At 37.6% G+C, this 13,431-nt stretch overlaps 1 protein-coding gene across 2 annotated transcripts; it reads right to left on the reverse strand.

Annotated features, from left to right (window-relative positions):
* Positions 1-11,797: 11,797 nt before the first annotated feature.
* LOC134676463 (shematrin-like protein 2) lies at positions 11,798-13,063 on the reverse strand. 2 transcript variants are annotated; one of them, XM_063534852.1, is made up of 3 exons: positions 12,944-13,063; positions 11,972-12,137; positions 11,798-11,941 (listed from the first exon to the last, which is right to left on the reverse strand). In XM_063534852.1, the coding sequence occupies exons 1-3, from the start codon at positions 13,004-13,006 to the stop codon at positions 11,808-11,810; spliced, it is 363 nt and encodes a 120-aa protein (XP_063390922.1). In that variant the 5' UTR covers positions 13,007-13,063; the 3' UTR covers positions 11,798-11,807. The 2 variants fall into 2 exon arrangements, with proteins under 2 accessions (XP_063390922.1, XP_063390921.1); XM_063534851.1 differs by having other exon boundaries at positions 11,798-12,137.
* Between the last annotated feature and the right edge of the window lie 368 nt (positions 13,064-13,431).

The raw sequence follows: 13,431 nt of genomic DNA on the forward strand, positions 1-13,431 counted from the left end.
CGTGACAAGCAATGTCAATCACAATGATATGGCGTGGCGATGGCGTCCATTGAAGATAATATTTATTTTGTATGAAAAATAAGGAGTCTAAATACTTCATTTTTTTTTTAATTTGTTGAACAAAAGTGTCACCGTTTGAGGAGTACAATATATGTTTTAATTATTTGCTCATGTTACAGGCCACAAATGGTATAACACGGTCCACTTGAAAATTTGAACCTACATACCTATTATCAAATTTAGCAATGTTATAATTGGAGTCACGTTTATATGGGTCTGTTTCCACATACGATGGAAATATATAGCATGTGTTCAGGACACACCGGACAAGTGCGTTGAGCCGAGACAAGTGTTTCCGTTCGTCCTGAAAAATGACTTCTTTTTATAGATGCAGCATCCTTTCATGGGAAACAATAACTACTAACTACAGAAGTACAGATACAGATGTAGTGAATACTATTTTCCTTTGTATTTTCTCGGAAACGTTCGTATTTGTCATGCCACTTCCGTCAATGTTTACAATTTAGATGGTCAAGCAAATCTTGTCAGTAGAAAAAAAAGGCGCGAAATTAAAATTTTCTTTTAGGCGATATCCCGTCGCGCCTACATATTTCAAATTTGCCGCCTTTTTCTGCTGATAAGATCTGCTACCTACCTACTACTACCCGTGTTTTTTTACCAAAAAAACACGTTCTTCTTTAAAAATTCATTTTCTTTCGATCCCTTAAGCTTAGAGCATTTAATAACTGGAGTGGCCATTAAGAGCTTCTTCTGCCGAAAAACTTGCACAATTGTGCAAACTTTTGTATGGACTGACATGGCTATTAGTACGTTACGTACGTACGTTATAGTTTATACAGTTAATCTATATAAAAAAGAAGGTTCCTACATGTTTACAATTTATTTACCAACATCGAAGAATGTTAGTTCAAAATATGAACTGGACCAAAGATAATTAAGCTTTGTCTATGACTGGACTGACTCCCGAATTCAAAGTTTCCTAAGTAAAGTTACTTAATCCTTCCAAAAATGACTAAAAGAAGCCTAATTCAAAATGCCAATGGAATGTTGTATTAAAAATAATAATAAATATCTATCTGCAATAATTAAATATCCATCTGCAATAATTAAAACTACTAAAAAACAACACATCGCATACTTAAAAAAACATAAACAAACTATTTCACCACATCACTAGCACACGCGGGAAAACTGACAGTTCAGCCATTTTCCTTGTTTTTTCCACTTAATGGCATTCGTATTCAGTCAGTCATTTAACGAACTTTTTTTTCACTTAGTTGCTTGACCGACGTATTCAGCCAGTATCGGATAGTGACGTCCGCGCGTCTGTTAGTGCCGGTTAGAACTGACTGGCCGGTTTTCTTGTTACCGAGTTGTAAATAGAAAACATGCGCTTTGGAGACACGCTGAGTTATACATGGTGTGTCTGACCATGGGGCTTTAAATCCAGGGCTTGATTTTACTCGCTAAACTGAACTACTTTTACTATGGGACCAACCCTAAAATCGGGGATTTTTTTTTTGGCTTTTCCATAGAAAACGTCGACATCTTATCAGCCAAAATGTATGAAAAAGTAAATATTTTTTTGGGATTTCGGGGTTGGTGTCATAATAAAAGTAGCTCAGTTTAGCGAGCAGAATCGAGCCCTGGATTTAAAGCCCCGTGGTCAGACACACCCTGTATAGTTTTCGTGTGTGATAGGGACAAATTTAATATTACAACAATAAGAATCCTTTTCTATCCTGGGGGCTTACCGCGAACCACTTTCGACGTGTTACCTCCCTGTCACACTTACGTACGAATTTACAAGTGCGACAGCAACAAATCGAACGTGGTTTTTCAAAGAAATATGTGTGCATAAAATTCAGGATCAGTACCAATAGGTATTTTTAATAGTAATTTAAGATATTGACCATCTGTACGAAAGATTATGTTCAATTTGGTTGCGAGAACGGATCTGAATTTTGAATTTTCCAACGCCTTGAAAAATGAACAGGCAAAATCAGCTAATCGCGTATTAGAAAATACTAAAGTTACACCAAAAAAGTCTGCAGCGATATTAATAACCCACGCAGTGCACGTGTTATTTATAATGTCAGTCCATGAAAAGTCTGCAGCGGATTTGATAGAAATGAAACTCTAGGTCTAAACTTTAGAAATATTATATAAGTACTGTTTGTAAACGACCTATGTTTCTAAAATATAATAAATATAATAGCCATCGCAGTGCACGTGTTATTTTAAAAGTCAAACTTCTATGAAATTATGACGTATAAATGACAATTTCACTGCGTGGGCTATCAAATCCGCTGCAGACTTTTCTTGGTCCGACTCTACGTCATAATTTCATAGACGTTTGACGTTCAACAAAAATATATATCTTATCAAACGTTGTGTTTTGTTGGCAAACTGTTTTCATAATAATTGTGACTCAAAATATTCGCACGTCGTGAAGAATATTCGGCGCTTCGGCCGAGAGAAGTGCCTAATATTCGGTATTCGGTATTCGGCCAAAACCACTATTCGGGGCATCTCAATAAATTAGGTATTATGTTGTACTTGTATGTACATGAACACTCACCAGTAGCTGAAGAACTCCGTGAGATCCATGCAGTCGATGCTGCTCTTCTGAGGCTCGTCCACGATGCCGGAGTCCAGGTCCTCTTCAGAGCTGGACTCGGAGTCGGAGCTCATCACACTTATCCGGACACTGGGACACTAATCCGGACACTGGGACACTAATTCTGACTTTGGGACACTAATCCGGACACTGGGACACTAATCCGGACACTGGGCCACAAATCCGGACACTGGGACGCTAATCCGGACACTGGGTTTCCGGAATATGAGCGTGAGTTTACACTTTTGTTTGATTTTGGGAGTATTAGATTATATTGCTAGTACTATGTAGGTAAACAGAGGGCCTACAGCACAGCGAACCACGTTCGATGTGTTGCCTCTCTGTTGCACTTGTAAATTCGTACTTAAGTGTGACAGGGAGGCAACACTTCGAACGTGGTTCGTGGTAGGCCCTGAGGGGCCTAGTCAAGATGACAATCGTACGCAAAGTACCGAACCGAAACGCTGCCTGTCTAAAGGTATTTGTTTAAAGCCCGCTCCACACTCGTGCGCGAATCGCGGCGCGAAGCCGCGAACGCGAGTCTGGAGTCGATTTCGCATATCAGCGAACTAGACTCCACACTCGCGTTCGCGGCTTCGCCCGCGATTCACGCGCATAGTCTGGAGGGCGCTTAAAGTTTATATGATTTTACTTCGGAATGGTGTCGTGATACCTACCATAAATAAATTTGGTCGGGCCTTACTATTTTGATTTATCAGGATTTAGGAAATGTTTAAATTAAAATCAGGAGGGCAGTATATAATTATTGATTATATAAATAATTGATTGATCTTGTTTTGAATATTTTCATTAGCATTATTAACTTTGTTGACAGTTCAGAATTTAGGTGTTTATCACAGATATCCTATAGCCGCCTCCTGTCTCCATCATCAGACCAGCTGATGAGATGATACCATAATATTATATTTATTTTAAGTAATGACATAAAACAGTGCAACAATTTAAATGAATTCACAAAAAGGCTAAAATGTTATTTACTGAACAGACCTTATTACTCCTTGCAGGAATATTTTGAGAAATTGTATGACTAATAAAATAATAATATTTTATTCAAATTTGTATAATAATAATTTTTTTAGCTTCCGAATTATCGAATTATTAGTTATAGAAATGTAATGTTATCGTAAACTTAGGCTAAATATATTACTTAGTGTAAGTTTTGCATGCCAAGTGTGGCAGAACATGCATTCATGTAACCCATCTACTGACATGACAAATTGTACCATCTGTGTAATGTTCTAGCAAAATAAATGATTCTTTCTGATTCTGATTTTATTTTTATTATGGGTCTGACAAATCTGATTTGATTGACTCTAACTATATTCATTAAATCTGTTAAAAAATAATATAGGTATCTTAGCAAAAGTTGTGCTTTGTTGGCGAATAGTTTTCATAATAATTGTGACTCAAAATGTTCGCATATCATGCCGAATATTCGGTATATGGCCGAGAGGGGGGCCGAATATTCGGTATTCGGCCAAATTGACTATTCGGGGCATCTCTATGGAATACCACCCATTAGCCCCCATTCGCACGACAGCTTTTTCAACGCGCGTTAAAAAAGCGTTTGAATGACACAAATGGATAACCATGTATGTATTCGACTTTAAGCCTTGGTCGTTAAATCGAATTTAGAGTGCGGACAGACTCAAGCGCTTTTTTAACACGCGTTGAAAAAGCTGTCGTGCGAATGGGGGCTAAGACAGTATCTATGAAAATCCCAATGACAACACTCGGCCATCCCTACCGCGTATAATAGTGGTAACACACTATCGCACCGCACCAAGGTCATTGTGCGACGCACCGATAAGTAAGAGCGAGAAAGAGCTATTGCCGTCTGTCCGTGATCTGGGTGCTGGCAGAATCATCAGTGCTTCACCCGAAAGAGTGGAGCGTATTGCTGAGCCAGAACCCGTTTGTTTTGCTGCAACGCAGACAGCACTTTTACCTATTGATACATCTTGTTCCTGATTTTAGTTTTAGTTTGATATTGTTATTGTTTCTGTTTTTTCTATCAATGTGTGTATTGTGGCAAGCTAATAAATGGTTATCTATCTATCTATCTATTGCTTTCTCGCTCTTACTTATGGGTGCGTCGCACAATGACCTCGGTGCGGTGCGATAGTGTGTTACCACTATAAGTCTGGCACGGCCGGTTGACATTTGCGCGGCGGCCAGCACGCAAATACTGACCCACATGCGTGGTTTTCCTGGTTGACAGATTGGCGGTTAGGATGATTAGGACCAGAAGTAAAATACTAGAGTATTTTAACTGGATAAGGCATGATGGGTGGGGGAAATGAGCGAACGGGATAGTCTTATGTATCTTTCAGTAAGAGTAGCAGCGAAAGCACTATTATTGTTTGTCCTTGTCACAGTCTCACATTTTTTTTTATTCCCCACCTTAAATTAGTATGGGTTATGGTGGGCAACAAATAAATTCAACCAGTCATAGTGTCGCATTACGTATGTTTTGTCCCTCAAGGAGGCACGCGTATACCACTTCTATAGGATCCTAAATTCTATGTTAGGACTCACTTGACGACACAATATAGTCTTATAAATTTTCAGAATTGTTTAATGGAAAAATTAATAATCATAATACAAATTACAACTAACACTTACAAATAAAAATTAAAACTATAAATTTAAGAAACAAACCGCTCCCTGCCGTTCCCGTTGCAAAGGTGCCCATGATGCTCGCAGCATTTCCTCGCTGGATCACCACGCACAGCCTTTGCACAAGGAACGACTCGGAGCGGGGACCCTCCCCTTTCTGTCTTTAGTTCGTTTTTTTTTGCATTAGAAATAAGGTAAACAATCTTGATGTCTCTTTTAATTGAAAAACACATTTAAAAAATAAGTTACGGCAAATATGTATCAATTATAAATCTAATACGATCATTTATATTTTTTTGCTTTTATAAGTAATAGTTTTTGATTTTTAAAAAGCGTTTTTCAATTACAAAGACATGTCAAGATCGCTTACCTTCTTGCAAGTTCTTTCTAATGCTAAAAAAACCGGGCAAGTGCGAGTCGGACTCGCGCACGAAGGGTTCCGTACCATAATGCAAAAAAAAAACAAAAAAAGCAAAAAAAACGGTCACCCATCCAAGTACTGACCCCTCCCGACGTTGCTTAACTTTGGTCAAAAATCACGTTTGTTGTATGGGAGCCCCATTTAAATCTTTATTTTATTCTGTTTTTAGTATTTGTTGTTATAGCGGCAACAGAAATACATCATCTGTGAAAATTTCAACTGTCTAGCTATCACGGTTCGTGAGATACAGCCTGGTGACAGACGGACGGACGGACGGACGGACGGACGGACAGCGAAGTCTTAGTAATAGGGTCCCGTTTTACCCTTTGGGTACGGAACCCTAAAAACGAACTATAGGTACTTATATGTATTTCTCTATGACTGAACAGAGACGAAGAAAGCTGCCAAGTGCGAGACGTGTCCACCGGGATTAAACATGACGTGGAATTAACGGACGAGGGTAGCAATGTTGCCAGAATAAACTAAAAAAATGCAATAACTAAAAAAATGCTGTGTGCAATAACTAGAGTTAGACCAAGAAAATTCTGCAGCGATTTTGATAGTCCACGCAGTGCCAGTGTTATTTATACGCCATAATTTTATAGAAGTTTGACGTTTAAAATGACACTCACTGCGTGGGCTATCAAAATCACTGCAGACTTTTCTCGGTCTGACTCTAAGGCATAGCAGCTATGCCATAAAGTTAGACGAAGTCTAGCTATCCCATAGCTAGAGAGAGAGTGATATGAACACGACAAGGTGAGGGGATTGTAAACGTCATATTATCATATAAATTAATTATGAAATATTGCCATTTTTCATTGCAAATTCCATGAAAAGTTAGTTTGGCCCGGCTCTGGTACCTACTGCTCTGGCGGTTATGGGATATGTCATATAGGAAGAAAATATGACCCATGAAAGTTTACATTTTTTGATAAGTACATAAAATTTAATTTCAATAAATATCAATATCAATAAATATCAATAATCATAACATAAGGGCAATAGTTGAGATAAACAGCTAGGTGTCTGTACTATAAACATATTGCTTTAAACTCTACACTTATTTAAAAAATAACATTATTTTAGTGTTCATATACTATGTCTACATCAATTATGTATTTTAATATTTACCCTATTTCCCAATAACTCCCAACTCCCACGGGTAAATTCATGAACTGACAACACTGTTAATAATTTGCAACACATGTATTTCACCGTAATTAATGTACGCACACACTGACACTTGGCCCGTTTTAATTTCAAATATAGAATGGCTATCGAGTGCAGTTGCAATAGATAAGTTTTAACTCGTAAAAAAATGTTCTTTATTATTTAAGCCGCTAGGATGATTTTTCTTTAACACGCAAAATTTTCCTTTTGTTTTTATTAATGTTGAACTTCAACTTTTTTTAATTTAGTGTTGTGACTGTAACCGTAAAATGGAACTGTAAAAAAATAAAAAAACGAAACTAACCTAAAATTCGCGCACAATTTTCTTGATGTTTTGGTTAAGTTTTTGAGGTTGTTAGTTTAATTTAGTTAGTTATTTAGAGCCGCGGTTTGGGCGTTGGTTTTGTTTTGTTGTCGGAGTCGCACTGACTGTAACCGACGGGTACTTGGACTAGGAGCACTGAAAATGAGTGGAGTCGACACCAATACTTTCTAAATTAAATATCTCAGTTTTCTATTATTGTTGTTAGCCTTTAACCTAGTTCCCTCCAGGGTTGGAAAGTCAGATGGCAGTTGCTTTCGTAATATGTAGTGCTTGTTCCGATTTTTGGGATTAAGTTGCCGAGCGGAATCCCTATGTGAGCCATGGTTAAATGTCGGGACAACGCTAGGAAGATGATCACTAGACCCTTTATGCTCTATTCCGGCACTGCTCTTATAGAAGTATCGTTAGCATTAACAGTTGAAAATACAGTCAAATAATTCTGTCAAATCACTAAGCTCTAGTAAGTATTTAGTTATTTACAGAACATCTGGTGCTCCATTACGACACCCTGTGCTATAATAAGCACATTACGTAACTACGTTGAAAATTTAAAGAGCTATATGTACTGTAAAACGTTGAACAATACACGTGCGAATAGATTATTCGCGTCGTGTTTTCATAAATTGTTGCGAATTTCGCACTTGTATCGTAAATAACTATTAGGTACTGTGTCAATTCTCTATAAGTAACAATAGCAAGTATTTTAATACAGTAGAGTTAGGTGAGATGTTTGAAAGGTAGGAATTATTTTTCCGCTCTACATAACGGATGGGATGACATTGCTGTAGAGACAGGTGGACAGAATGGGTGTCTGTCACTTAAATCCAGTTAATAAAGATTGTGCGGAAAGAGAACAGTCGTATAATATATGGGGCCCAATACATTTCACGACTCTTCTCTTTCCGCACAGACTACACATATTTTTATTTATATACAGGGTGATTTCTGGGTCGATCCAGAACCACTTTTTCTGACTCTGTAAATGATCCACATTATCATATGGTAGTATTTGATTAAAAGATAATTACTTTAATTATTTTTATTTTTCAAGTAAAATTAATGTTATACTAAGTAATTATGGTCACCCTATGACTTTTGACATACGCTGTATGGAAAGCGACAAGACGTCACATTGAGTAGGGTCACCAAATTGTATGCAATAGGTAATGTTTTTTCCTACTTGTCATCTGGAAAATAATCATCATTATTGATGATAAACAATAATTAACAACATCATTAGGCTCATCTTTGGATTCTGTATAATGTCTGGCTCTCTTGCTCCACGACCGAAATCACCCTGTATAAGTCAAGCTAATTGTGAAAGGAATTACAACTATAATTATTACATTTTCAAATAATTCGACTCCATCCATGCCTTGTGCCGGGTGCAGCCAACAGTCTATTCTGGCCGCGAGCTGTTAGCACACTTGCTGCACCGAGCCCTTTCTTCCACACAACTATAGCTGCACATGCACTACAAGTGGTATACGCCCTTCTGTCTTATCTTCGAGAATATACTCAAGATTGTATAAAAATACACGTCAGTGGCAAACAAGCATACCTACGGCCCGCCTGATGGTAAGTAGACACTAGCGTAGCCTATGCACGCCTGCAACTTATGATTCGCACCATCAACAATTATTATTATTTGTTAGCCTGTTGTGTCCCACTGCTGGGCAAAGGCCTCCCTCTTTTCTTCCACGCGTCTCGTTCTATGGCAATATTAGCCCAATCTTTCCGAAAGACGTCGAGATCGTGCCGCCACCTCCTTCTAGGTCTGCCGTGACGCCACGTGACCATCAACAATAACAACGAAAAAACTGCAGAATTTATACCTAACATTGTTTACAGAGACTTCGACCAGGTTCGATTCCCGGTTATGTATGAGAGATTAAAAAAACCGGGCAAGTGCGAGTCGGACTCGCGCACGAAGGGTTCCGTACCATAATGCAAAAAAAAAGAAAATAAAAACGGTCACCCATCCAAGTACTGACCACTCCCGACGTTGCTTAACTTTGGTCAAAAATCACGTTTGTTGTATGGGAGCCCCATTTAAATCTTTATTTTATTCTGTTTTTAGTATTTGTTGTTATAGCGGCAACAGAAATACATCATCTGTGAAAATTTCAACTGTCTAGCTATCACGGTTCGTGAGATACAGCCTGGTGACAGACGGACGGACGGACGGACGGACGGACGGACGGACAGCGAAGTCTTAGTAATAGGGTCCCGTTTTACCCTTTGGGACGGAACCCTAAAAATTGGATGCCATTATTATTAAATCTATAATCGAAGCCATGGTTCCAAAGATTTCGCTATCGCTCGTAATTTCCGACTTCTCCGTACTGACCCATTTGGATTGATCACCCTGTATACACCCAATGTCATTTCTTTCACACCTGTCATTTTGACATTGAGTTAAAACTAGCGCAGAAAGTTAAGAATGAGGAAGTAAAACTAAATAGTTTCATTTTTACAAAAGAACCTATACCTAATAATATAAATTCGTGTAGATACGTTTAGGTTAAATTACCTATAAGAATAAATATCTAAATCTATACTGCAAAACGTAATTAAAGACCAAAAAAAATAAGAAAATTTGGCCACTTTTACGTCTTGTTTTTATGTAAAAATAAGTAAATAAAAGTACTTTTTTTAAATCGTAGGAGTAAAATTACCAATAAGTAAATAAATTATCTTAGCTTGATTATTCAATAGGAATTTACTATTTTACAAACAAATTATTGCAATGGAAAACATTATCTTTCCTTTTTTTGGTCTTGAATTACGTTTTGCAGTTTAATCGAAATCTCTCCATGCCACTGTGTCTGTTCGTCCGCCATCCGGAGACCCATTGGCATGTGTTCTGAATAAAAAAGTTTACCTATTACGTAGTACCGTAAAACGGGGTGAGTAGGTTTCGCGGGGAGAGTTGGGTTACGAATGGGGAGAGAAGGTTTGAGAGGGGGGTGAGAAGGGTTTTTAGGGCTACTGCTACAAAAATAATGTATTCCAATTTAAAATGGGGCTATAGTAATACGCATAATAATAAAAAATCGATCCAACAATCTTCCAAAATCACCTTTGTATGAAAAACCCTCTCACCCCAAATACGAGGCACTAATACGGGGTGAGTTTTCCTCTTTATCATCAAAGTTACGAAATGGAACTACCCAAAATAAAATACAAACGTCCGAACCACTTAATATTATATACACCATTCAGTTTTCACATGTAAAAATAAAATTTTATCGAGGTTTGAAAGTCAAATTTCACCCAACTCACCCCATTTTACGGTACTTAAGTACCTAGATTGTTTTGCCTCAACCAACGTGTCGTTTCGTTGTTTTTTTTAATACGGGTCTTTATAAACTAGTTTGAAAAGTGTTTTTTTATTATATAAAAGGAGTGAAATAGAGGCTACAAGTTACGTTTTAAAGAAATCGGGCCCATAACCTGTTTTTTTTTTTTGTATTTCTGTACCCTGTTTTTATATTTCACGACATAGGATAAGTTACTCTATAGTTTACGGTTTGCGCTAGTGCTGCACTCTGGCGGCATAACACTGCAGTAGTACTCTCTATTAAACACGATAGCCATATGTTAAATCGGGCATAATACAACCGTCGTAAATTCTACTAGGGCCAAATCCCTTTCTATTAATAGTAATAATTATGTGATAATAATAGATGTGTACGCAGCTGGTGGTCACGCGAATGATCTGCGTCTGCGCCGAGATGTGGGCGATTAATAGTAACTTTGTATTAATCCATACTAGGTATATACATCATCCATACCAATCCATACTTCTTCTTCCTCGCGTTATCCCGGCATTTTGCCACGGCTCATGGGAGCCTGGGGTCCGCTTGACAACTAATCCCATGATTTGACGTAGGCACTAGTTTTTACGAAAGCGACTGCCATCTGACCTTCCAACCCAGAGGGGAAACTAGGCCTTATTGGATTAGTCCGGTTTCCTCACGATGTTTTCCTTCACCGAAAAGCGACTGGCAAATATCAAATGATATTTCGTACATAAGTTCCGAAAAACTTATTGGTACGAGCCGGGGTTTGAACCCGCGACCTCCGGATTTCAATCCATACTAATATCATAAAGGCGACAGTGTGTCTATCTTATTGCTCCTGTTACAGGAAGCACCCTGTATGTATATAGATAAATACAAGCAGGTTTAGTCTGACATTCAGCAAGATATTATTTTTTAGGGAATTAAGGAAATTCTTATCAGCTTAAAAAGATAACCTCACTATATTTTATAGAAAAATGTTTATTATCAAAAATACCTACAAATCACTTAAATTTGCTAATTTTCCAGCTTATAATTATACTTATATTGCAAATATCGAAAAGGTGTTTGTGCAAGTCCCTCTAACAGAACATCATCATCATCTCATAACTAAAACTAAGATTCTTAGTAATGAGGCACATGTGTATTTACTACTAAATGCAAGTAGCTATTTTGTATTTATCTGATTGGCCTGACGGTTGACTAGTTGAATACATTAAGTCTGCTTTGTGCTTTATTTCCTATGCAATAAATAAATAAATAAATGTCAAGGTGACATAAGACCAATAAACTAAACTAATTTTATTCGGCTTCTTCTGGCTCCTCTTCCGCTTCCGCCGGTTCCTCCGCTTCCGCTTCCACTTCCCCGCTAAACGCCCTCATTGTTGGGCCACCTCCATAACCACCTTCAACCACATTTACCCCACCATAATCACCTTCTACCACGTTTACCCCACCATAACCACCGTCTACGATATTTACCCCCCCATCAACAAGATTTGATCCCCCAAAATTGCCATCTGCGACATTTATTCCATCGTGTACGATGTTTGATCCACCGAAATTGCCATCAGCCACGTCGATTCCTCCGTGGACTAAGTTTGATCCACCGAAATTGCCGTCGTGGACTGGCTGAAAAACGATCATAATATTAGAATCGAATGCAAAATAGGTTTATGTAGGTTTTATATAACACAATTAATTAAACATAAAATAAACTTCAAAATAATAATATAAACTACCTATGCGACCAAAGTTAAAACGGCCGTTTTTGTTTTGAGTTTCTAGATCGACGAAACTGTATTCAAAAGGTACTTAAATACACAATACAGTACATAGCGGCCCCCTTTTTTCAATATCTTTCGTTAAATTTAAATAACCACGATTATTTAGCTGTCGCGCTAGTGTGCACGTTAAAGGGCTCTTAATGAATTCCTTTCTCTTTAAGGTTAAGTTAAAATACAAAGTGTATAAAAAAACATTGCGAATACCCAAAATAGACCTTAATACGTAGATATAAGTTATAGTTTTAAAAGTAAAGAGAGCTGTATTTCGCCAACAAACTGTCAAGCAGTTTGGCGAAACCATATATGTAATGTGTGTATGTAGGTACTTTTGTTAAAATCAATTTAAAAAAACCGGACAAGTGCGAGTCGGACTCGCCCACCGAGGGTTCCGTACTTTTTAGTATTTGTTGTTATAGCGGCAACAGAAATACATCATCTGTGAAAATTTCAACTATCTAACTATCACGGTTCGTGAGATACAGCCTGGTGACAGACGGACGGACGGACGGACGGACAGCTGAGTCTTAGTAGTAGGGTCCCGTTTTACCGTTTGAGTACGGAACCCTCAAAAAGATCATTGCAACATCAAATAAATAAATATATAATTTTAAATTTATATAACGGTACTTTATATAAAAAAAAAATATGTACCTGTCCGTCAACAAAGTGAATCCCCCCGGCACCGCCATCAACATGTGGAGGTCCAGCCCACATTATTAATAATTAATTAATACTTAATTAATTAATTGACACGTAATACCTTCAAGTAATATCACCAATAACGTTCGTACTATACGGCGTATAATGTCCAGTTCACCAAATAAGTATTTCTTATCTAGCAGATAAATGTATTAGTTGTCGCAGATTAGTAGATAAGATAGATGTCCAAAGTGTATAATTACCGGAATCTTATCTTACGGGCCAATTCGAACCTGACATGAATCATATTGAACAAAATTTATTGAATCAATATAAATGTTGTATAAAAACTTATAAACTAAAATTATACTAAATCAAATTATTCTAATCATATTTGAATGATGTTATGTTGTTTTGACGACCGGTCTGGCCTAGTGGGTAGACCCTGCCTATGAAGCCGATGGTCCCGGGTTCGAATCCTGGTAAGGGCATTTATTTGT

This window comes from Cydia fagiglandana, chromosome 24, assembly GCF_963556715.1.
Source record: "Cydia fagiglandana chromosome 24, ilCydFagi1.1, whole genome shotgun sequence".
Lineage (NCBI taxonomy): Eukaryota > Metazoa > Arthropoda > Insecta > Lepidoptera > Tortricidae > Cydia > Cydia fagiglandana.